General features: G+C 43.5%; 1 protein-coding gene across 1 annotated transcript; it reads right to left on the bottom strand.

The window, feature by feature from the left end:
• Positions 1 to 10,671: 10,671 nt before the first annotated feature.
• Positions 10,672 to 23,523, bottom strand: LOC129329725 (BPI fold-containing family B member 3-like). Its single transcript, XM_054979294.1, has 6 exons — positions 23,458 to 23,523; positions 22,992 to 23,059; positions 21,520 to 21,562; positions 19,057 to 19,120; positions 18,412 to 18,488; positions 10,672 to 10,984 (listed from the first exon to the last, which is right to left on the bottom strand). The coding sequence occupies exons 1-6, from the start codon at positions 23,464 to 23,466 to the stop codon at positions 10,961 to 10,963; spliced, it is 285 nt and encodes a 94-aa protein (XP_054835269.1). The 5' UTR covers positions 23,467 to 23,523; the 3' UTR covers positions 10,672 to 10,960.
• Between the last annotated feature and the right edge of the window lie 433 nt (positions 23,524 to 23,956).

Below are 23,956 nucleotides of genomic sequence, written 5' to 3'. Positions count from 1 at the left end.
AATAGAAGTGCAAAGCAATTTATACCCTCAGGTTAATTATAATAATATCACAATATTATAATATTTGTTATCTTATTGGCTCGCAGTCTTTGACACAGGTGTCTAGAGTTAATTTGATTGGAAGAGCAAGTTTAGGTCAGCTACTTAATTGGGGGAATTCCAAGATTTGCAGCTCCTTATCTTGTCCTTGTGCTTGTTCCCTTTGGAAGGACACCTGCCTCCTCCTGCCCACCTCCCTTTTGCTAGTGTTACCTTCGAAGGCGCCGTGAAGTCTCATTTTGGCAGCCGTGGGGGGGGGGGGGGCTTCAGATAACTGAGGTCCGTGGACAGAAAGGAATGTTCCCCCACTTCTGCACTCTCTCCCCTTTTTGCAGCCTTGAGAGAGATAATGCCACAGGTGGCTGACCTAGCTTGCTACATTACTCAGTTTCTTCAAAAAGCATTTGTGTGACATTTCTACAGGTGCCTCTCTACAAGCAATATATTGTTTAGCCCTCAGTTCTTAAAGAGTTTTAACATGTTTAAACATACATTCTTCATTGATCTTCTTATTTCAAGTGTCATATTATTGCAGGTTGCATTACAGATACTACATTGGCTCCTGAGCATAGAAAAAGTGCAAGGCATGTAATACTGAAATGGTATATATAATACTGAAAGGCACAGAAATGGTATATAAAATCCCTTTCTTCAAATCCATATTCCTCAATACTGGATCCTTGCTAATACTATATCTTTGTAAACTTATATTCTTTTACCCCATGACATTGCTTATGGAAATGTTCTTGGCACTGTATGGAAATGCCTGCCCTTGTCCTTGCCACTAATTGTACTAATCTCACAGTTATGTAATCTGCCTTGAGTCTCAGTGGGAAAGGCATATATATATATTCATTTCTTGGATTTCTGGGAACAGCTTTATATTTATATATATATATTTGGTGTGTGATTCTCTAGTGTGATGTTAAAATTTGTTTCAAGGTGCGGGACTGTGTGTTGTGATTTGAATGTGCTATTAATGCTGTTCCCAGAAATCCAAAAAATGAAATTTTAAAAAATTACTTTTGGTGAGTTTTTGGTTCTCTGGTGTGATGGTGGGGGTTATTCTTTATTATTATATATTATTTCGATTTATAAACCGCCCATCCTCAGGGGCTCTGGGCAGTGAACAACAGTTAAAATCAATAAAAACAAGAGAACAATAATTCTAAAATCAACATACAATAAGCAATAATAAAATAAATTAACCAAATATATTAAGGTGCAATAGTGGGGAGAACCCCCCACCCCAAAGGTGGGAGGCCAACATGGCACTGCCCCCTTCAAACATCAAACACCTGGCAGAACAGCTCTGTCTTACAGGCCCAGCAGAATGATAATATGTCCCGCTGGGCCCGGGTCTCCATTGACAGAGCGTTCCACCAGGCTGGGGCCGGGACTGAAAAAGCCCTGGCCCTGGTTGAAGCGAGGTGGGCTTCCTTAGGGCTGGGGACCATCAGTAAACATTTATCTGCTGGTTGAAGTGGTCTCCGGGGAATGTACAGGAAGAGGCTATCCCAAAGATATGTCAGTCCCAACCCACTCAGGGCTTTAAAGGTAAGAACCAATACCTTGAACCTGATTCGGAATTCAACTGGAAGCCAGTGCAGCTGGCACAGGACAGGTGTGATATGTGACTGGTAGGATATACCGGTCAGGACCCACACCGCCGCATTCTGGACCAGTTATAGTTTCCGGATCAGGCCCAGGGGTAGCCCAGCATAGAGTGAGTTACAGTAATCTAGCCTGGAGGTGACCATTGCATGGGTCACTGTAGCCAGGTCCTGGGGCGTCAGGTAGGGGGCAAGTTGCCTGATCTGATGGAAATGGAAAAATGCAGACTTGGCAACCCAGCCAGTTGGGTGCACTTTGCTTGCAAAATGCCACGCCCAGTCTCCTAGAACAGCTCACTAGTTTTCAACACATGGTTCAATTTGGTTTGGGATGAATTCAATGGATGATTCTCTGGAGTGAAGTTGATCCCCTTTCATCAGTTTGGCTGCACTGAGGGAAGTTATTCATTAGTTCACTTCTAGTTCCTCACTCACCTGCTTCATATGGTTTTGTTGTGTATTTTTAATCAATTTTTTTCTTATTGTGATTCTCTGGTGTGAAGTTAGTCCTCTTAGGGAATAATGCGGCTGGGGGACCTTCTTTGGGGGCCCATAACATAGCCCCCCGAGGTCCAATCTCCATGAAACCTGGGTGGCCATGAGGGGAGTGTTGGAAGAGAGTCCCCTGCAAATTTGGTGTTATTAGGGAAGAAAATGACCCTCCAGGCCCCCAGATAGCCAGGAGCAGCGCTTCCCATTGGAAACAATGACCACATCTTCCCTAATAAGCCCGAATCGGCTTAAATACCTTATATAATTGCATGTAATTCTTTTCAAAAGGTTTACTCGAATTTTTTTCCTGCTCTGGGTAAACTAGAAGTAGGAAACCCAAATCTTTTGGGGTTGCACACCCCTTCTTAGTTGAGAAAAAGGCCTTGTTGAATAATTCGGTTTTGCATTGTTTGCAGAAATCCAGGATGCCAACTCTGGCCTGGGAAATTCCTGAAAATTTAGGGGCAGTGCCAATAAAGGGAGGAATATGGGGAGGGTTTCTCTCTAGAATCCATGGTAAACCATAGAGTCCACCCCCTGAGGCTGCCATTTTAACACGGGGGATTGATCTCTGTAGTCCAGAGATCAGTTGTAATTCCAAGATGCCTCCAGCCAGCCCTCAAGGTTGACAACCCTACCCATTGTTACCTTTTCACTGTTTCTGATGGGGTTATACCATGATGGACCATTCGCACATGCAGTTCAACATTTGCTCGATCAGGCCATCTAGCCCTTAATTCTGTCTCTATGAGTAGCCAACCAGATGCTTTCAGGAAGCAGGGTGTCAAGGGCAACCCCACCCTCTTCTTTTGTGTACCCCCTTGCCTCTGGCATTCTGCCTGTGAATGTGTCAGAGCCTCTGAGTCACATCTGCCCCCCTCAACAGGATGGGTCTCCCCTGAAGGCAGGAAGAAAGCAGCAGTGTCCCGAGAGGGCACAGTGGGCAGTGAGCAGGGGCACAGCTGCTCTGCATAGCCCTTGCTGTTCCTCAAATGCTGCAGGCAGCTGCCGTGTGCCCATTCCCCTGCTCCCCAGAGCAGGAAGAGAACTGTGGACTGAGAGTCGAGCAACTGCACTGCAGATATACAAGCACTAACCCCGCTGGAAATCTCCTGTCTGCAGCTCAGCCACTCTGGGCAGTGGCACCTAGGAAGGAAGGGGCAGCTGCTTGCTGCAGCGGCATTTGACAGGCCTCAGTGCTGCCCCCCAGTGGTGGCATTCCTTGGTGCCATGGCCACTTGCCCCTTCCCTCAGATTAGCAGCATCCAAGTTCCCAGGGCCGCAGGGAGCAGCCATGCCGCTGGTGACTCTCTAACCTGTGTGCCCAGGCAAAGCCTTGGCACCTGGTGGCATACTGCCATGGACTCCCCCCCCCCTGCCCCCAGCACAGGTACTGGCCCTGCTTTCTTAGATCAGGATGGCCAGAACGGTCCATATTCTGAAACAAGCAGCACTGGAGAGGGAATTTCTTTTGTCTTTTTCCCAAAATGATTGTATTTAAAAGGAGGAATAGAGAGTGGACGCAGTATTACAGTCACCGTGAATTTCTCAGCACAAAGGGATGCGCCTTTTGCAGAAAGAAGAATGTAAATGATGCACATTCCAAGGCGGATCCTACAGATCCGTTCTGCGATCTGTGGCACTTCCTCCTGGTGCAAGAGGCATCATGAAAGGTTCGATATGCTTAGACAAAGCGCTCCACTTGCGGTCTGGAGACCCAAGTTTAAGCTCTTAATTGGAAATCTGTCTGTCACATCACACCAGCTGCTCTCTCTTTCCAAAAGGAGAAGAGCAACCAAAGTGATCCCAGGATAATCCTTAAAGATGCGGTTTGGTCTCCTTTCTCAGCTTGTTGCTGAGAGAACCTCTTAGGACAGAAAGGCTGTGAGGAGGAGGAGGGATTAATGAAATGGAGGTTTGGCTGAGAAGCTCTGCCGAAGGGTGCCAAAGAGCCAGCCACTTGGTGCACGCATCCTCTTTGCCCAGAGTTCACAAGCCTTTTCCCCACCCATTGCTTTAAACAAACACTTTGTTTACCTCCGGCACAATTTCCCATCTTTATGCTTCCTGCTCCTGTTCTTGCCAAAGCAATTTCATGCAGTTATATAAGGCTGGCCCATAGCAGCTTCTTGTAGCGTCCTACCTAATGGAACAGTTCGATTCACTGGTCCACTGGAGAACTTCTGCAAAGGCGGTCTGAATCTGGGCACTGTGTGAGACACATTTGTACCTACCAGTACTAGTTGGTAGTTGTGCAACACGAGAAGGTCCCAGTTCCTGAGTTTCAATTTGTATCATCGTTGCCAGGTTCTCACAATTATGGTAGTAGAAAGTGTCGTAAAGTCATAGCCGACTTATGGCAATCCCTGCAGGGGTTTTCAAGGCAGGAGACTAGAGTCTGTCTACATGAGACCTCTTACAGGAAGATGCTCAAGTGAAGGGAGACTCAATGTTAGCCGGGAAGCATAGTTTAAAAGGACAGAGGCGAAGGCTCTGTCAATTTCCCCTCTCTACAGAGCCGGCAAAGATTGCTGTTCAGAGCATTTGTTAATTTCCTCTTCGCCTCCCCGAAGGCTCTGTCAATTTCACCTCCCCTTTGGGGAGGTAAAGAGGAAATCCCCCCCCAGTCCTGCCCCTAAGGAATAATTTTAACTGCCCGAAAGCACATCCTTTAATCCCCACTTCAATCTCCAAATGTTTCAACAGGATGACATACTCTGCTGTATCAAAAGCTTCTGATATGAGTAGCAGAAACATACCACCTTTGTCAACATTTAGATGGAGGTCATCTCCATTCTGTAGCCTGGTCTGAAATGAAAATTGCCAATCTCCCAGTGGGAGCAGGGGATTCCCACCCCCCACCCCCCAGTCTCCACCCATAGTAACCTGGCTGGTGGGGGAGAAAGTGCAGAGGAATACGTCCAGGAGCTCCAGAGCACGTGCAAAGTGAGCCCCACCCATGACCCCTCTCCTGGCTCCCAGGTTGCGCTCCAGGGAACTGGCAACCCTACTTGAGACCAGGCCGAAAGGGGACCAGGGCAGATGATTTACCCAGGGAGGCCTGGATTTGCTCTGGAGCCTGTTTTATCATTTTGCCCAGGAAGTCAGTGTGGTGTAGTGGTTAGAGCGTCGCATTGGGATCTGGGGGACCCAGGTTCGAATCCCCACTCTGCCTTGGAAGCTTCCAGGGTCACCTTAGGCTAATTACATACTCTCCGCCTGACCTACCTCGTAGGGTTGTTGCAAGGGTACAAATGAAGAAGAGGAGAACAATGTAGGCTCCTTCGGGTCCCCATTGGGTAGAGAAGTGGAACATAAATGCTGTAAAATAAATATATTGGAGTTGCTCTGCAACTGTTTTTCTGTCATTTTGCCCAAGAAGGGCAAATCGGGTGTTGGGCAATAACGGACCACATCATTCTTCTCTAGTTATTTTTTTTAGCGAGAGATGATGAGCACCTGTTTTAGGGCACAGAGAAAGATGCCCTGAGCCAATGATTGATTTATAACATACAATAGGGACTGTCAGTCCTTGGCAAGTAGAATCCCCCAGTTCACCACAGCAAACATGCAGGTGTATTGGTTTGAATCTCGTTCGTCCATTCATGCACGTCACTAATTAGATGACGAGGCAATTGGCTATTTATACTAGAGCCAAAGTTCTCTCTTTCGAGTTAGCGGGGGTGACTAGCTCCCGATGGCCCGTCCATCATTTGTCCTCTTCAAAAGTGAACGCAACATGCACTTGGTCGCACAAAATGTTATAATGCAACCAAAGAAGTAATCATTACAAGATCCCACTGAAGTAGTGCGAACCAGTAAAGCCAATGTACAGTGTATACCGCAAACCGGGAACAAATGTGGTGGTTTGGTAGGGAATGGAGAGACAGGATAGGTTAAAATCCAACAAGGTATGTGGTGGGTTCTCGCATCTGACAAGTCCGATAGCATTCATTCTCCTCCTGCCGTTGCCCTTCTTGTAACGTAATTGGCAACAACCGCCCTTCAGCCTTCTCGCTCCCTGGAAGAGATGCCTTCTTCCTCCCCTTCCTCTTCCAGGTCTTCACACTCAAGCGTGCTCCATCAATAGTTACACTGCAGCCCTCTCACCTCTGCAGGTACTTCTCTTGGTGCTGTTGTTGACTGTTGTGCTCCATCCTGAGCCCACTTGTAGGGAGGGCGGGTTAAACACCGAATAAACTAAACTAAACTAAACTAAACTAAACTAAACTAAACTAAACTAAACTAAACTAAACTAAACTAAACTAAACTAAACTAAACTAAACTAAACTAAACTAAACTAAACTAAACTAAACTAAACTTGGTTGAAGTAACTTTATTAGAGATCCATCAAGTTCAAGGTGCTCAGACAAGTGTATTGGCAGAAGTGACGTAAATGGGGTGGGTAGTGTCAGTTATAGGGAACGTTCCCACCATCAGGATAAGGGCCATTAAAGTTTTTTGGGTGCGAAAGAGCCGGGGGGGGGGGGTGAAAGGGAGAAGCTAGGTTTAGGCTAGACAGAAGAAAGAATGAAATCATCTCAGTTCCGAAGAAAGATACATTTTGAGCTGGCCGCAGCCAGCCTTCAAGGACGCTTCTAGAAGCAGCAGGGGAAAGAGAAAGTAAATACTTGTGAGATAACCCACTGCCTTGAGATCAATAAGAAACTTCTCATGCCCTCAGAGGACCAGTACATAACGCAGAATACATTCATGGCAGATACATAGACAGGATATATTCATGGCAGACATGCAGAACAGGCATATATGACAGGGACTGATTGATGCGATCATTGAATGCTTTACGTATCCAGGATGTGCAAAGGTCCAACCCAGAAGGGGTGGCCTTCCCAGATCCTGGATTCCTGTCTTCTTGTCTGTCTTCTAACACAATAACAAACTCAGCATTTGCAAGCAGATCGGAAGCAGTCTGCAAGGCCCAACGCAGAGACACAGCAATGCACAAAGGGGACACATTCTGGGGCCACCCTCTTTGTGTTTAAAGCTGCCTGGGGAACAAGAAAGGAAGGCGCATTCTCTGGTCTGGCTCCTTAATGGTGCAGTGGAGCGGTCAATGGCAGCAGTTTCAAGGTGCCATGTATATGCTGAGCACTGAAGCCAGGAAGTACTCACAATGCCTTTATTTCCACAACATTACTGTGGTCGTGCAAACCGGACCCTTTGCAAACCAACCCCTTTAATGCAATCTGTCCTTGAGTTAAACTTTGGCAATTCGGCTCCCATCTCCAGGACAGAACGGGATGGGGCAGCTGTCACTTCACACTTTGCCAAGCACAAAGCTCTTCCAAACCACAGCTACTTGCTAAGAGGGTGCGTACACAGCAAAAGAGCAAACTTTCTTCGAGGTTCCACAAAGAGTATTTACTTTCCAGGTTTGCTTTGTTCCCGCTCCACTGGCAAGCTTTGTTTGACGCAGGCAAGAGCAATATTATCCTCAACAACTTGCTTATTTGGGGACACTGAGAGCCAAACTACAAGTGACGTCTTACACAGGTTGGACACTAGTCGGCTTCCCTCAAGTTTTGATGGGAAATGTAGGCATCCTGGTTTTACAGCTTGGCTCTCCATTACAGCTGCAAGACCAGGATGCCTACATTTCCCATCAAAACTTAAGGGAAGCCGACTAGTGTCCAACCTGTGTAAGACGTCACTTTTAGTTTGGCTCTCAGACCAGCAAACATAAACAGGAGTATTGAGACATTTTCCAGAATATTCTAGTATGAACTTGCAGGCCCAAAGTCCACTGCAACAATGGGGTCTCAGCAGACAAGACAACAAGGTCTAGGGAGATGGTGTGAACTCAACAATTTCTCACCAGAAGCACCTTTTGAAAGCCTTCCTCGAACTTTTCTGAAGAATTGGACCTTGAGTTCATCAACAGTGTCCTGAGAAATTTCAGTGTTTTCCGACTGGTTTCTGAAGTGCTTCCAAAGTAGTATAAGTAGGGTTCCCAGGTGCCCGCCGGTGGTGGGCAAACCTCCTGGGATTTGCTCTGTTGCCACATGATGAGAAAAAGGAGTTACAGCCTAGGATCAGCATAGAGGTAGTTCTTAAACACAAAGTGTCTTTAAATGAAACTAAGTCCTCAGGGCCAGATGAATTGCACCCAAGGGTATTAAAAGAACTTGCAGATGTAATCTCTGAGCTTCTGTCCATTATTTTTGAGAATTCTTGGAGATCAGGTGAGGTGCTAGAAGACTGAAGGCGGGCAAATGTTGTCCTTATCTTCAAGAAGGGGGAAAAGGAGGTAACCACTGACCCATCAACATGATGGCTATACCTCTAAAAGTCTTAGAAGAAATCATCGAACAGTCAGTCCTTGAGCATTTAGAAAGGATGGCTGTGATTACTAAGAGCCAGCATGGGTTTCTCAAGAACAAGTCATGCCAGACTAACCTTCTCTCCTTTTTTGAGAAAGTTACTATCTTGCTGGATCAAGGAAATGCTGTAGACATAGTTTATCTCAATTTCTGCAAGGCTTTTGATAAGGTTCTACATAATACCCTTGTCAACAAGTTGGTAAAATGTGGCTTGGATCCTATTACTATTACGTGGATCTGTAACTGCTTGACAGATCGCACCCAAAGAGTGCTAGTTAGTGGTTCCTCATCCTCTTGGAGAAGAGTAACAAGTAGAGTTCCTTAGGGATCAGTCCTGGGACCTGTTATGTTCAACATTTTTATAAACGTTTTGGATGAAGGAATAGAGGGAATGCTTATTGAATTTGCAGATGATACTAAATTGGGAGGGGTAGCAAATATGGCAGAAGACAGAGTCAGGATACAGGATGATCTTGACAGGCCGGAAAACTAGGCTAAAACAAATAAAATGAATTTCAACACAACAGAGATTAATGCAAAGTTCTGCATTTAGAAAGGAAAACTCAAATGCATAATTACAGGATGGGGGAGGCTTGTCTTGGCAGTAGCATGTGCGAAAAGGATCTAGGGGTCTTAGCAGACCATACACTGAACATGAGTCAGCAGTGTGATGCGATAGCTAAAAAGGCAAATGAGGTTGTGGGCTGTATCAACAGAAGCAAAGTGATGGTATTACTCTACTCTGCTCTGGTTAGACCTCACCCAGAGTATTGTGTTCAGTTTTGGGCACCACAATTTCAGAAGGGTATAGACAAGCTGGAACGTGTCCAGAGGAGGGCAAGGAAGATGGTGAAGGGTCTGGAGACCCAGTCCTAGGAGGAAAGGTTGAAGGAACTTGGTACGTTACACTTGGAAAGGACACGACTGAGATATGATAACCATCTTCAAGTACTTGAAGGGCTGCAGTATGGAGGATGGTGTAGAGTTGTTTTCCGCTGCCCCAGAAGGTCAGACCAGAACCAACGGGTTGAAATGAAATCAAAAGAGTTTTCGGCTAACCATTAAGAAGAACTTTCTGCTAGTTAGAGCCGTCCCTCAGTGGAACAGGCTTCCTCGGGAGGTGGCGGGCTCTCCTTCTTCGGAGGTTTTTAAGCAGAGGCTAGATGGCCATCGGACAGCAATGCTGATTCTGTGAACTTGGGCAGTTCATGAGAGGGAGGGCAGGAAGGGTTGCATCAGTGCTTAGTTCTTAGTCGGGTAGCAATTTTCCACAGCCCAGTTTGGCTAGGGATCCTGACGGTGTTCTGCCATCTTCTGGGCATGGAGCAGGAGTCACTGAGGGTGTTAAGAAGAGAGTTGTGAATTTCCTGCATTGTGCAGGGGGTTGGACTAGATGACCCTAGAGGTCCCTGCCAACCCTATGATTCTATGATTCTATGCATGGGGCTCACCCAAGCTGGGCATTCCTTCCACATGCTCCAGTTCAGGCCACTGGCTTATGGCGACGGCAGCTCATGCCCCCATCACAGAGGGCAAGGACCGCCCCCATGCCATTGGCCCACAGGGACTTTTCTCAATGGCCTTAATGGCCATTCTGCCCCAGTGGCTACTAACAGCCCCATAAGAAGTGCCATATTAGAAGAACTCCTCAGGAGCCAAGTTAGGCAAATGCAGTAGATAGTTTGTACCGGGGCTTCTTTCTAACCAGCTTCTTTTACTACGGTAGATCCTCTTGCAAAGACACACACCGCACCAGTGCCACACTGAGCAAAAAGAGGAAGGGGCAAAATTACTTTCTCCAGCACTTTATTTGAAAATATTCTTCCCAGAGCAGAAGAACTACACATGGGAGAAACCTCCAGGGAAACTGTTAGGGACGGTGGAGAAATAAGATGAGGGTGGAATTTCCAGTCAAAATTTTATCCTTTAGCACAAGACTGCAAGTCTTATGGATCAAGGCACAATCTGGGGGGGGGGGGAGGATCTGTTGAATAGTCAGAAGTTTCCATGCTTTTCAGTGTTTTTAATTTTACATAATTCTTTGCTGGTCCCCAAGGAATATATCTTTTAAAAAACCCCACAGATATGCACATCTGAACTTTTAAAATTCAAGAATCACAGGAAAAGTACATCTGTGCATTGCAAAAGAGAAACAAAATAACATAATAGAAAGAAACATCTTCGAAATGAGACCTTTAATGGCCATGGGGGGTGAGGGGGGGATAAAGATCTTTTCAGTTTCCGTTTTTCCACAGGCAAAGGGCTAGTTTTGAAAGTGTTTCTTTTTTGTATCCGTGGTATAGATGTACACTGTGCAATCCACCTTGAGTTTCGGTGAGACACACTATAAACAACATAAATAAATAGATAAGAAGTATGAGGAGGTGCAGTGGGACGTCTGCTATGAGCACTGGGGAGAAATTCCTCCATGCTGGACTGACTTCACAAACTTCCTTGTGTAATGGATCCTTTTGCTCAGATGCACAACACAACAGCGCCCTGTGCAAAGAAAGAAAAGTTATTTCTTGAGTTTGCCTAAACACAAGTGGGGAGAAGGAACTGATTAAAATCCCAAATGTCCCCATTTCTCCCCAAATTTCTGAATCTCCCTCCCCCAAGATTAATAGATTACCCACGGGAGAATTGTGCGACCTGCCCTGAGAGTCACATTAAATAAAAATGAAATTTATACAATCATGTATAAACAATGGCCGTTTCCACACGTCTTACCTTCTGTCGGAACATCACGGAAGACGGTGTCTTCGTGCGTGAAATTGCACCAGGAAGATGCGATTTCATGCAAAAATCCCGGATGACATTATCTTCCTGGCGCGATTTCATGTGCGAAGACGCTGTCTTCTGCGATGTTCCGGCAGAAGGTAAGATATGTGGAAACGACCCTTAAGTATATAAACAGTACCTATAGAATAGTTTTGGGAGTTAAACAAACTATACAAATAACTTAAAATCTTGTATATTTAGCATCTCTAAGCCAAGATACATTATATTTTTCTTTCCCTCTCCTTCCCCTGTTTAGCATATTTTAATTATATGAATTGCTATATCATTTATTTTCTGCCTAGGTAATCAAAAATGTCCTCCCATTTTTCCCAGAATTCAGTTATCGATCTATTATGTAAATAGGTAGTGAGTTTGGCCATGAAGGCATATTCATAAATCTTCTCTCTCCACTCTGGGAGCCCAGAACAAATATCTGTTCAACCTGTATAATCTTCTTATTATGCACTTACTTTACTATACTTTCTTTCTTTTAAATAAAATTCTTTATATATTAAAAATAAAATAAATAAGGACTTCCGGTTTGGGATCCATGGAGGTCTAACGCAGCTCAAAGTGCTGAGCTGACCGGGCAGCCATTTTAACGGCCGGCGGGGCAAATCAAGCTCGCGGCCAACTGTTCTCAGGCGGGGAACAGGCATAGAACGCTCAAGAACCTCAGGGCGCGTTGATCTCGGGCGAGGGGGGGTCCTGCGCAACGGACTCTCTCCCGTCCCTTGAGGTCCCACCCGAAGACAGGTCGGCTAAAATCTCTGCGGCAGTCCTGGAGCCAATGCGGTTGGCATAAGACCCCCATGCCCAAGCTTCAACAGGGGCAAGAAGAGTTGATGGGATTTTGAGATTGAAACAGTGATTACAACCCGTGAAAAGTGCTGGAGAAGGTAAAGATCACTATCTCTTGAAACGGGACAAATTACTTAAAACAAGGAAGTATTAAAGTAGACTTTTAAACTGCAACAGATTGATTATAAGGAGGGGAGGATCCGGCAAGAACTATATTAGAAAAAGGATTAAATTGAAAGGAGTTATAGAAGAAATTGGACTATTGTTTTGCATACCTGTGGTTGCAAGGAGATATCAGGCTGTGAGAAAGCTTTAACATCGCGAGAGTTGTTTGTGGGAAGTCGGGAAACAGGAAGTGCGTAACAGTGATAGAGTTGCTGGAGAGGAGCGGCCCTTGCCGGAAGACAGGAAGAAGGGAATCGCCATCTTTGAAAGGGGAAGAGCTGCTGCTTCAGCGGAAGAGGAAGTAAGCCATATTGGATTACAAAAACCATAGAGGAACCATAGAGAAAAGACGCCCAACATTTTGGACTCTTTAAATGCTTTTTTTTTTCTTTTTGCAAAAAGACCGGGACATTTAAAATAAAAGGACACTAAGCCAAGCACCACGGAGTTAAGGAAGCAAGCGGATTCGTGGGAGCGAGGTAAAGCGAGCTCCACGATGTCAAAAAAAGAGTGGCAATCGGCTATAGAGAACTTAGATAAAAAGCTCTTAGAAGTGATTAAAGAACTCAGGGATATGAAACCTGAGCTGGTGAAAGAGGTTAAAGAGGTTAAAGAGACAGTAAAGAATGAGCTGGCAGAAGTGAAGAAGGGAATGGAAACAATACAAAATGACCTGCAGACGACACAGCAAAGAGTCAATGTAGTGGAAAATGCGGTGGAGAACCTTGCAGACACGCAACGAACAGAGATGAGGGTGATGAGGGGAAGAATGGCAGTTGCGGAGAGCAAGCATATGGAGAAGCAGCTGAGGTTTCGCGGCTTGCCGGAAGTGGAAGGAAAGACGGCTCAAGAACAGATGACTGAGGTGTTAGCTGAATACCTGGGAAAGGAGGAGGAGGAAACTGTGGCTATCCTAGATGTGGTGTATCGAATAAATTCAAGATTTGCGACCCAGAGGAAATTACCAAGAGACGCGATTGTGCAATTTACGACTAGAAACATAAGAGAAATGATTGTGAGCAAACAATTTCAAGAACCATTGGAGGTTGATGGCAAGACGGTTATTATTATGAAGGAGGTACCCAGATCGGTGTTGCTAGATCGGAAAAAATACAAAGCTTTAATCCAGATTCTGAAGGACATGAAAATAAGGTATAGATGGGAACTACCGGAAGGAATATCCTTTGAATTTGGAGGAGCGAAAAAGCGCATCAGATCTGAATTAGAAATGGAAAAGTTTTTGAGGGACAATGAAAAGGACTTACCAGCAACAAGGTTATGAATATGGAGTGTAAAATTTTATCTTGGAATGTAAATGGACTTAATTCACCGAATAAGAGAAAAAGTATTTTCCACTGGCTATTAAAACAGAAATGTGATATTGTGTGTTTGCAAGAGACTCATATTAGAAATCAGGATGTAAAATATCTTAAATTGAATAAATTGGGCAATGACTATGTAGCGGCCTCAAAGAAGAAAAAAAGGGGAGTGGTACTGTATATAAAAGAGGAGCTACAGCCAAAACTAGTGATGAGAGATGCAGAAGCCAGATTTATAGCAGTGGAATGTACATGGAATTTAAAGAGAGTGTTGGTGATTGGAATTTATGCACCTAATGGAGCAAAAGAAAGCTTCTTTGAGGACTTGAGGAAGCAATTAGATGAACTTTCTTATGACCAATTAATTCTTGCAGGAGACTTCAATGGAGTTACAAATTTGGAATGGGATAAAAAATCAGCAACTGTACAAAAGAAAAGAGGACTTTTACCAAAGACTTTTTTTGCACTAACGCAACAAGAAACCTTGGAAGATGTATGGAGAAGACAGAATCCAAAAGGTAGACAATATACGTTTTTCTCCGCGAGACATTCTACGTTATCACGAATTGATATGATCTGGGCCTCAAAAGACTTAGCGCTTTGGACTAAGGATGTGGAAATAATGCCTATGGTAGGCTCAGATCACAACCCAATTATGTGGAAGTTTGGAAAAAGAACTAAAAGGAAAGGATGGAGAATAAATGAGGACTTGTTACAAGAGGGAGAAAATATGGAGATGTTGAGAAAGGAAACTACGTTCTTCATACAACATAACATGAACAGAGAAGTACCAACCAATAAGGTCTGGGACACTTACAAAGCAGTAATTAGAGGCATACTAATGGACTTAAATGGAAGAGCCAGGAAAAAAAGAGAGGAGAAGAGACAGGAGATTATGGAGAAAATAAAAGCCAAAGAAACACAACTAAAGAAAAGACCAGGGAAAAAGACAATATACCAGGATATTAAAATCCTTCAAGAACAGCTGACGGCAATGAATAATAAAGAACTGGAATGGAATCTTAAGAGAATGAACCAAAAGTCGTTTGAAGGTGCAAATAAACCTGGGAAATACCTGGCGTGGCAACTGAAGAAGAGAAAGGAGAAGAAGACAATAAATAAAATATGTGAAGACAATAAAGTACATCTGGAACAGACGGCTATTAGTAGAGCCTTTTACAAGTTTTATGCTAAATTGTATAATAAAAAAGAAGTGAACAAAGACTCAGTAGAGACATATCTGGGGAAAATGAAGCTCCCAATAATTTCGGAAGGATGGAGAGATAAATTGAATAGCGAAGTAACGGAGGAAGAGATAAAGAAAGCAATACAGTCAACAAAGTTGGGAAAGGCGCCAGGACCTGATGGGATTACAGCTAAATTTTATAAGGTACTGGCCAATGAACTGGTGCCATTCCTAAAAGAAGTGATCAATGGTGTTTTGAAGGATCAAAGGATTCCAGATACTTGGAGTGAAGCCAATATATCATTGATCCCTAAAGAAGGACAGGATTTGACTAATGTGAAAAACTACAGACCTATTTCGTTACTTAATAATGATTACAAAATCTTTGCGAAGATATTGGCGGAAAGAGTAAAGGGATGGCTTTCTGAAGTTATTGAGGAGGAACAAGCTGGTTTTTTACCAAATAGACAAATTAAAGATAACTTAAGGACAGTTATAAATGCTATTGAATATTATGATAAGCGTTGTGACAAGGAGGTTGGTTTCTTCTTTGTGGATGCTGAAAAGGCATTTGACAATTTGAACTGGGACTTTATGTTTGCCACCATGGAACAGCTACAAATGGGGGAAAGATTCATAAGAGCAGTGAAAGAAATTTACAGAGACCAGAGTGCAGCAATTGTGGTGAATGACGAGGTGACTAAGAAACTGACTATAGGTAAAGGTACAAGACAAGGTTGCCCGTTGTCTCCACTGTTGTTTATTTTGGTTTTGGAAATATTGATGATACAGATTCGAGAAGATAATGCAATCCATGGAATAAAAATAAAAGACTTTTCCTATAAGGTCAGAGCATTTGCGGATGATATAATGTTAATTGTGGAAGATCCAATTGAGAACATGCCAAAGATAATAGAGAAAATTAAGGAATTTGGAGATTTGGCAGGATTCTATATAAACAAAAAGAAGTCAAAGATTTTATGTAAGAATATGACTAAACAAAAACAACAGTTATTAATGGAAATAACAGACTGTGAAGTAACAAGCAAGGTGAAATATTTAGGAATTGAACTGACTGCAAAGAATATAGATCTATTCAAGAATAACTATGAAAAATTGTGGACTCAGATAGAGCAAGACTTGATTAAATGGAATAGACTGAATTTGTCATGGTTGGGAAGAATTGCAGTAGTTAAGATGAATGTATTGCCAAGAGTGATGTTTCTGTTACAGACAATACCAATTATTCGGGACTCTAAGCAGTTTGAAAAATGGCAGAGGAAAATATCTGACTTTGTTTGGGCAGGCAAGAAGCCTCGAGTGAAAATGAAAGTATTACAGGACGCAAAAGAGAGAGGTGGAATGCAACTGCCCAATCTAAGACTCTACTATGATGCAATCTGTTTGGTGTGGTTGAAAGACTGGATGACGCTGAAAAATCGCAAATTGCTAGCCTTAGAAGGATATAAAAAAAATATTTGGATGGCATGCATATCTGTGGTATGACAAAGTAAAAGCAGACTCTATGTTTTTACACCATTATATTCGGAGAAGCCTCTTCACAATTTGGAAGAAGTATAGAGATTACCTACAGGAAGGAATTCCCTCCTGGGTGGTTCCTTATGAAGTAATAGATCCGAGAACTGTCGATAATGAACAACAACGCTTAACGTACAAGGAGATAACACGAATAGAATGTTCTAAACTAAAAATAAGGACGCAAGATGAGTTGTCTCCAAGTTATGATTGGTTTCAATATAGACAGATTAGAGATCTTTACAATTCGGACTGTGCGAAGGGAGGGGTAAGAATGGAGAATTCGGAATTAGAGGAGGTAATTCTACAAGAGGACAAAAAGGAAATTTCTAAGATTTATAAAGTGTTGCTAAAATGGTACACAGAAGATGAGATAGTCAAAGTGCAAATGGTGAAGTGGGCTATAAATTTTAATAAAGAAATAACAATGGAGGCGTGGGAATACTTGTGGAAAAATACATTGAAGATTACGACATGTACTAATATTAAAGAGAATGTCTACAAAATGATTTACCGTTGGTACTTGACACCAAAGAAAATTGCGCTAGGGAATTTGAACATGTCTAATAAATGCTGGAAATGTAAAAAGCATGAAGGATCGTTGTACCACATGTGGTGGACTTGTGAGGTAGCTAGGCAGTACTGGGGGGAAATAATAAGAGTGATAAGTGAGATTTTACAATTTCAAGTTAATAAGAACCCAGAACTCCTGCTACTGAACTTGGGAATGGAGGATATTCCGGCACAACACAGGACATTGTTATTTTACATGACAGCAGCGGCTAGACTGTTGTATGCGCAAAAGTGGAAAGTACAAGAAGTGCCAACTATCGAGGACTGGATTTACAAATTGCTGTACATGGCGGAAATGGACAAAATGACAAGGAAACTGAGAGACCTTGATACAGGACAGTTTAATATGGATTGGGAGAAGCTGAAACAATATTTGGTGAAAAAATGGGAGGTGGGAGGAGAACTGTGGCAGTTTGAAAATTACTGAAATACAACAAATGAAGAGGGAAGTGACTTTACCGGGGGTAGGAAAGTTAAAGGAGAAATTCTAAGCAATTATATTATCTGACTATTAAATATAGTATTAAGTAATAGAGGTGTTATTATAATAATTACAAAGAACTATAAGGATAGAAATTAATTAGTTTTATTTCTGGCAGATAACTGATTAACAGAGAAAGTATATAATTAAAATATAATCAAAATAGAATGAATATAAGAAAGGTGGAAAGAAATATATAGTAATATACTGAATAGGAGTTAAATTGTTTAACCTGTGCCGAATGTATATTGTGTTCATAGAAGTACTCAGAAATATGCAGTGTATGGGTCAAATTGATTGATCATTGCCGGAAGATAATTGTATAATGGAGAAATTATATAATTAAAATATAATGAACATAAGATAGGTAGAAGGAAGTAAAGAGTAACGTATAGAGTATAAAGAGTCCAGTAGCACCTTTAAGACTAACCAATTTTATTTTAGCATTAGCTTTCGAGAATCAAGTTCTCTTCGTCAGATGCCTGATACAGAGTTAAATTGATTGACTTATGCTGAATGTATATCATGCTTATAGAAGTACTTAAAGTCATGTAGAATGTGAGACAAATTGTTTGTCCCATATTGATGAGACTAGAATGTGTAAGATAGAGTATAGAATACAAAAAATAGATAAATGATTATTATTATTAAAGGTTATACGCCAGGAATGTAATGTCTAGTTGATAAGTTAAGTGGGAACAGAGATAGCACGGTGTTACAATAGATAAGCTTAGAAGAGAATGAAAGTATATGTTTATTAGAATAAAATAAGTATGAAATGAGTAGGGGGAGAATGGATAAGGGGTTGGAAAACTGTTGGAAGTCAACAAAAGGGGGGGAAAAGGGAGGGGGTTAGAACTTGAATATTTAAAGGAAATGGATTGTAATGAGTATAATACTGATCGATTTCTAATCCAATAAAAAATTTTCAAAAAAAAATAAAAAATAAAATAAAATAAATAAAATAAAAAGGGGACCTCTTTTAAAAAACAGGAAATCAAGGGGGAAGTGTTATTTATACTGCTTAAATTACTTGTGGGGAGAGCGGGCTATAAGTCCAATGAAATAAATAAATAAATCTCACTTGAATAGCCTGGATAGAAGAGTTATCATATTTCATGTTTAAGATGGAAGGCAACGGGAACCCAACATGCAGGTGTGCTACAATAAAGAATGCAATAAAAAATAAGTTAGGGACCATAGACTTCATCACTATATTGACTTACATATTATCTTCTGCTTTAAATATGTACTCCTATGTACCACCAGTGCTCCATGTTGTCTAATGTCAGTCCTAGAATTGATTATGTTCTGCTTCAGTATTTTTTCTACTCTATATTGGATCCTTGTGAATACTATGTCTTTTTAAACTTGTATCTATTTATCCTATGGCATTGTTTATGGAAATGTCCTTGATACTGTATTGAAATGTACTTAATACTGATTGTACTAATCTCATACTGTGTAATCCACCTTGAGTCTCAGGAGAAAGGTGGACTATAAATGACACAAATAGAAAATAAATAAATAAAATTGGACCACTTGGGGAAGATGCATTGCTGCACACAAGCGCTGACCCAAGAGGGCAGGGCCGGCTTGTGGCTCTGGTGTGCTCTGTGCAGCACAATGCGAAGCCAGGCGGATGTAGAAGCCGTGACCCAACAAGTCCTAACCATCTGGTGGATTGAACAGGATGCCCAAAGCAGATGGTTCCTCCTGTTTCTCTTACCATTGATCACAGGCATGAACGTTTCGTTCAGGAGGCTTCTGCAGTGGGGCACTAGAGTGGAGACCTGAAAGAGAAGCAGGGGGATGGGATGTCAGTAAACAGAAGCCCCCCCCCCCACCATGATGTCCTAATGCATGTCCTCAAGATATATGGGGGGAAACCCTGATCAGAGGCCCTATACCTCAAGCAGTTTGTCTCCAAGATACTGGGCAGAAAGAGAAGAGCATACCAGCTATGTTAATGCATTATGTTCTGTTATTATTGTTATTGTTATTAATATGTTATTAATGTATTATGTTATGTTTCAGCAATTCTTCAACCCTATATGGGATCCTTGCTAATGCGATATCTTTGTAAACTTGTATTCATTTACCCAGGGCTTTTTTTCTGGGAAAAGAGGTGGTGGAACTCAGTGGGTTGCCCTCAGAGAAAATGGTCACATGGCTGGTGGCCCCGCCCCCTGATCGCCAGACAGAGGGGAGTTGAGATTGCCCGGGCAATCTCAACTCCCCTCTGTCTGGAGATCAGGGGGCGGGGCCACTAGCCATGTGACCATTTTCAAGAGGTTCCGGAACTCCGTTCCCCCGCGTTCCCCCTGAAAAAAAGCCCTGCATTTACCCCATGACATTGTTTATGGAAATGTCCTTGACACTGTGTGGAAATGCCTGCCCTTGTCCTTGCTGCTGATTGTCCAAATCTCACACTGTGTAATCCACCTTGGGTCTCAGTGAGAAAGGCGGAATATAAATGACATAAATAAAAGAAAAATAAAATGAATCAGGGCTTCCCAGAAGCCTCTAGCTTGGCCACTGTTTGGAAAACACTGGGCTAAATGGGCCCAAATGAGGAAGACTCCACTAATGTCCTCACGAAAGGAGGAAGCAGTTCTCATTTGTCAAGAACTTTCCCATCTATATCCATCACTTCAGTCAAGTGAAGAAGCTGAGGGCATTTAAAGACTAGCACATTTATTATACACAAATAGGGCTGCCAGTTCTCCCACCCTCCCGCTGGCATCACTCTTTGCCTGCTGCTGCTCACAGAAGTGGCGCTATACCACTTCCAGGGAAAACCCAAACCTGATTTAGGGTAGCTCTAGAAATCACCGTAAAGTCTTTCTGGTGATTCCTAGAGCTAGTAATCAACGAAGAAGAAGAGGGACCGCGCCAAGGCAAAACAAAGAAAAAAAGGGCAAGTGTACACCCCTACACCTTTTGCATACAGCTTCATCAGAGGGAACCTTCCTTTTGGTGTATTTCTCAAATGCACTTTAGCAGAGTGAGGGCCAAACTACAAGTGACGCCTGACACTGGTTGGACCCTTGCCAGCTTCCCTCAAGTTTTGATGGGAAATGGAGGCAGCTTGGCGGAATGTTGGACAAGTGACAGTTGAAAAGTCCATTGGACAGCAGTTGGAGAGCCAAGCTGCAAGATCAGGACGCCTACATTTCCCACCAAAACTTGAGGGAAGCTGACAAGTGTCCAACTAGTGTCAGGCGTCACGTGTAGTTTGGCTCTGATTCCTAGAGCTACCCCACGTCACTTCTGGGTTTAACCTGGAAGTTATATGATGCTGCTGTTGGCATTGTGGGCTCAAACCTCTGAAAGCTTTGGCTGCAATAAAGGAGTCTATCTTTAGGTGCCACTGAACCCTTCTGCTGTTTTTACGTCTCTAGACAAGCCTGCTGTCTCACTAAGGTAGGCAGCCAAGGGATACTGGTGGGATACCAGCAGGAGGTCATCATGTCTACGAAGGCCCATGCGTTCTCAGCAAGAAATGAGGAGCCATTCTCATCGAGCATCCCACAGGACAAACGCCTCTTCCTGGAGGACTCTTTCAGGCCCAACCAGGAGAAGACATTTCCAAGAAACGTAAGAAGGATCTATTCATGCAGTGGAATGAGACGGCTGGAAATAGACTGTACCACTTCAGAGTGCAGGTAGGAGGCTCCAGTTTTTCTCAACAAAAAGATAAAATGGACTAGATTACCTTTAAAAAAGGTTCTAGCCTTGACCCCTTTGCTGCCATACTAGTTTTCTACTTGGAGTGATGCTTTTGGGGCAAGAAGCTTTCAGAATTGTTAACCCCACACCTGCCTCCGGAAGTGATACTGTCCTTTTTTAGCTGTGCCGGATTCTACCACCTCACTCTGCTGCCTGTGTACATAAAGCCAGGGCCCATTTTGAGGGGGAACACGCAGGGACATAGTTCCGGTAGTTCTCCAAAGAGATCACATGTCAGGTGGCCCCGCCCACCTGATTTTTCGCCATGTGGGGCCATTTGACACATTTCTGGAGATGGCAAGGGGTGTGGCATATGCTAATGAGTTATGCTAATGAGTTCCTGCAGCTCTTTTTCTAGAACACAGTGCCCTGTCTGAGAGAGCATGCTATCCAGTCTTGTCAACCACAGCCCATGTGCCCCCATAGAGCGCATTGAACACATGTGTCAGATGCAACTTACATCAGAGATGCCAGCTTGGGACGATTCCAGCAGCAGCTCCAGCCTGTGGGCCAGGGAAAGGTGATGTGGTCAGAGTATCAGAAGGTAGCCTTGGAGAAGGCAAGCTGTCTTTCATAACTGCAGTGATCCATCCCTATATCCCATCACTAGCAATAACCTGGCTGCTGGGATTTTGGAGTTTCTGCGCCATTTTCAAAGGCATCCCCACATAAAATGCACTGCAGTGATCTAACCTGGATGTAATGAGAGCGGAGGGCACTGTGGCCGGATCACGCTTGTCAAGGAATAGCTGTAGCTGTAGTATCAGCCAGAGCTGTTGAAATGCACAACATGCTACAGAGGAGAGATGGGCCTTCAACTGTAGGGCAGGATCCAGCAGCAACCCCAAGCTATGAACTTGCTCCTCCAGAAGGAGTGCAACTCGCTTCAAAATGGGCCAACCCCCCAATCCTTGAGCAGCTTTTTCACTGACCAGTAGCACCCCAGTCTTCTAGATTAAGCTTCAGTTTATTGGCCCTTATCCATCCCATAACCATCTCCAGGACTTCCAAGGACCCACCTGACTCAGCTGTTAAGAAGAGAGAGAGTTTGGGGGCATCCACATATTGGTGACACCACCTTACTCCACATTCCCTGATAATCTTTCCCAGCAGTTACATGGTAAACAGCATGAGGAGGCAAGATGGAACCCTGTGGGACCCCCACAGCATAAATGCCGTTCTATGCATCCAAGCAGAAGGGGTTGCACAACCATCCCTTTCAAGGTAGCAGGAACGACACCCTTCTGCAGAGAACCATTATTACCACCCTTTATTACCCATTCAACCAACCAAGCCCGGTTTCAGCAATTCTTCAACCCCATATTGAATCCTTGCTAATACTACATCTTTGTAAACTTGGTCATAGATCCAGAGGAGTTAGCCGTGTTAGTCTGTAGTAGCAAAATAGAAAAGAGTCCAGCAGCACCTTTAAGACCAACCAACTTTACTGTAGAATAAGCTTTCGAGAACCACAGCTCTCTGATGATGCATCTGACGAAGAGAGCTGTGGTTCTCGACAGCTTATGCTACATTAAAGTTGGTTGGTCTTAAAGGTGCTACTGGACTCTTTACTATAAGCTTGTATTTACTTATCCTATGGCATTGTTTATGGCAATGTCCTTGACACTGATTATAATAATCTCACACTATGTAATCCGCCTGGAGTCTCAGTGAGAAAGGCAGTCTATAAATGACATAAATAAATAAAATAAATAAATACTAACAGCCATGAAGGGCAAGGATAGAATCTAGGTGTGGTGGCCCAAACATTTTGGGGCGGCTTGTTCGCTTCATCAGGCCTCATAGAGTGAAAGTCATCCATGCTTCTTGGACCAGAGGGCACCCCACCAGCGTCCTGAGACTGAATTGCATCAAACGTGGCCTCTAAGTCATGGTACATGTGATTATGAAAGAAAGTGGCCGATCCATTACCTAGAGAGGGACGCAGCAGTGACCAGCTTGCCACCAGACACGGAGTTTTGGGCATCCAAATCCAGGAGCTGAAAGGACACATTGGAGAAAGCCAGAACTGGAGAGCCAGTTTGGTGTAGCGGTTAAGAGTAGAGGACTCTAATCTGGAGAGCCGGGTTTGATTCCCCTCTCCTCCACTTGAAGCCAGCTGGGTGACCTTGGGTCAGTCACAGCTCTCTCAGAGCTCTCTCAGCCCCACACAGGGTGTTTTATTGTGGGGATAATAATGACATACTTTGTAAACCACTCTGAGTGGGCATTAATTTGTCCTGAAGGGCAGTATATAAATTGAATGTTATTATTTTTATTATTATTATTATTATTAGAATGGTCACCAGGAAGAGAAGGCCAGTCCCATTCACACTTATGGTTCATACAGCTGAACCTGCTGGTAACACCCAGGAACTATTATTAAGTCAGAACTTACACCCTTCATGGTGAGTATCGACTGAAGAGATCCATCTGAACTGAGGAGGGTCCCTTCGATTTTCAATGCGAGCTGCAAAAGGGCTTTGTCAAATCCATAAACAATTGTTGGATTTTGGACTACGACCACGTTGAAGTACAGGATGCTCTACGACACAGAATACACAATAATTTCTCACTGGGAGGGTGCCAAACCACTGGTGTTTCTCAAAGGATTAGTCACCGATGAGCTCTCTGAATGGATTTGCACTCACCGCTGAGGGGAATTCATAACCTGACATCCTTCCCGAGCCCTGAAAAGAATCAAGCCGTTCTCAGTGTTGGTTTTTGGGGTGCCGCACCACACTTCTCTCCCGCTTGGAGTTCCCACAGCACTCAAGGAGATTTATATGGTGAAGGCTATTTTGCTGAAACTATGCACAGATAGAACTGATCAACACCAGGAAGGGAGACTTCCCGGAAACCCTCCTTCCCATGGAGGCAGCAAGGCAGTATATCAG

The sequence above is a fragment of the Eublepharis macularius genome, chromosome 5 (assembly GCF_028583425.1).
Source record: "Eublepharis macularius isolate TG4126 chromosome 5, MPM_Emac_v1.0, whole genome shotgun sequence".
In the NCBI taxonomy this organism is placed as follows: domain Eukaryota; kingdom Metazoa; phylum Chordata; class Lepidosauria; order Squamata; family Eublepharidae; genus Eublepharis; species Eublepharis macularius.
Note: the sequence above shows the minus strand (reverse complement) of the source record. Positions and strands in the feature narration are given on the sequence as shown.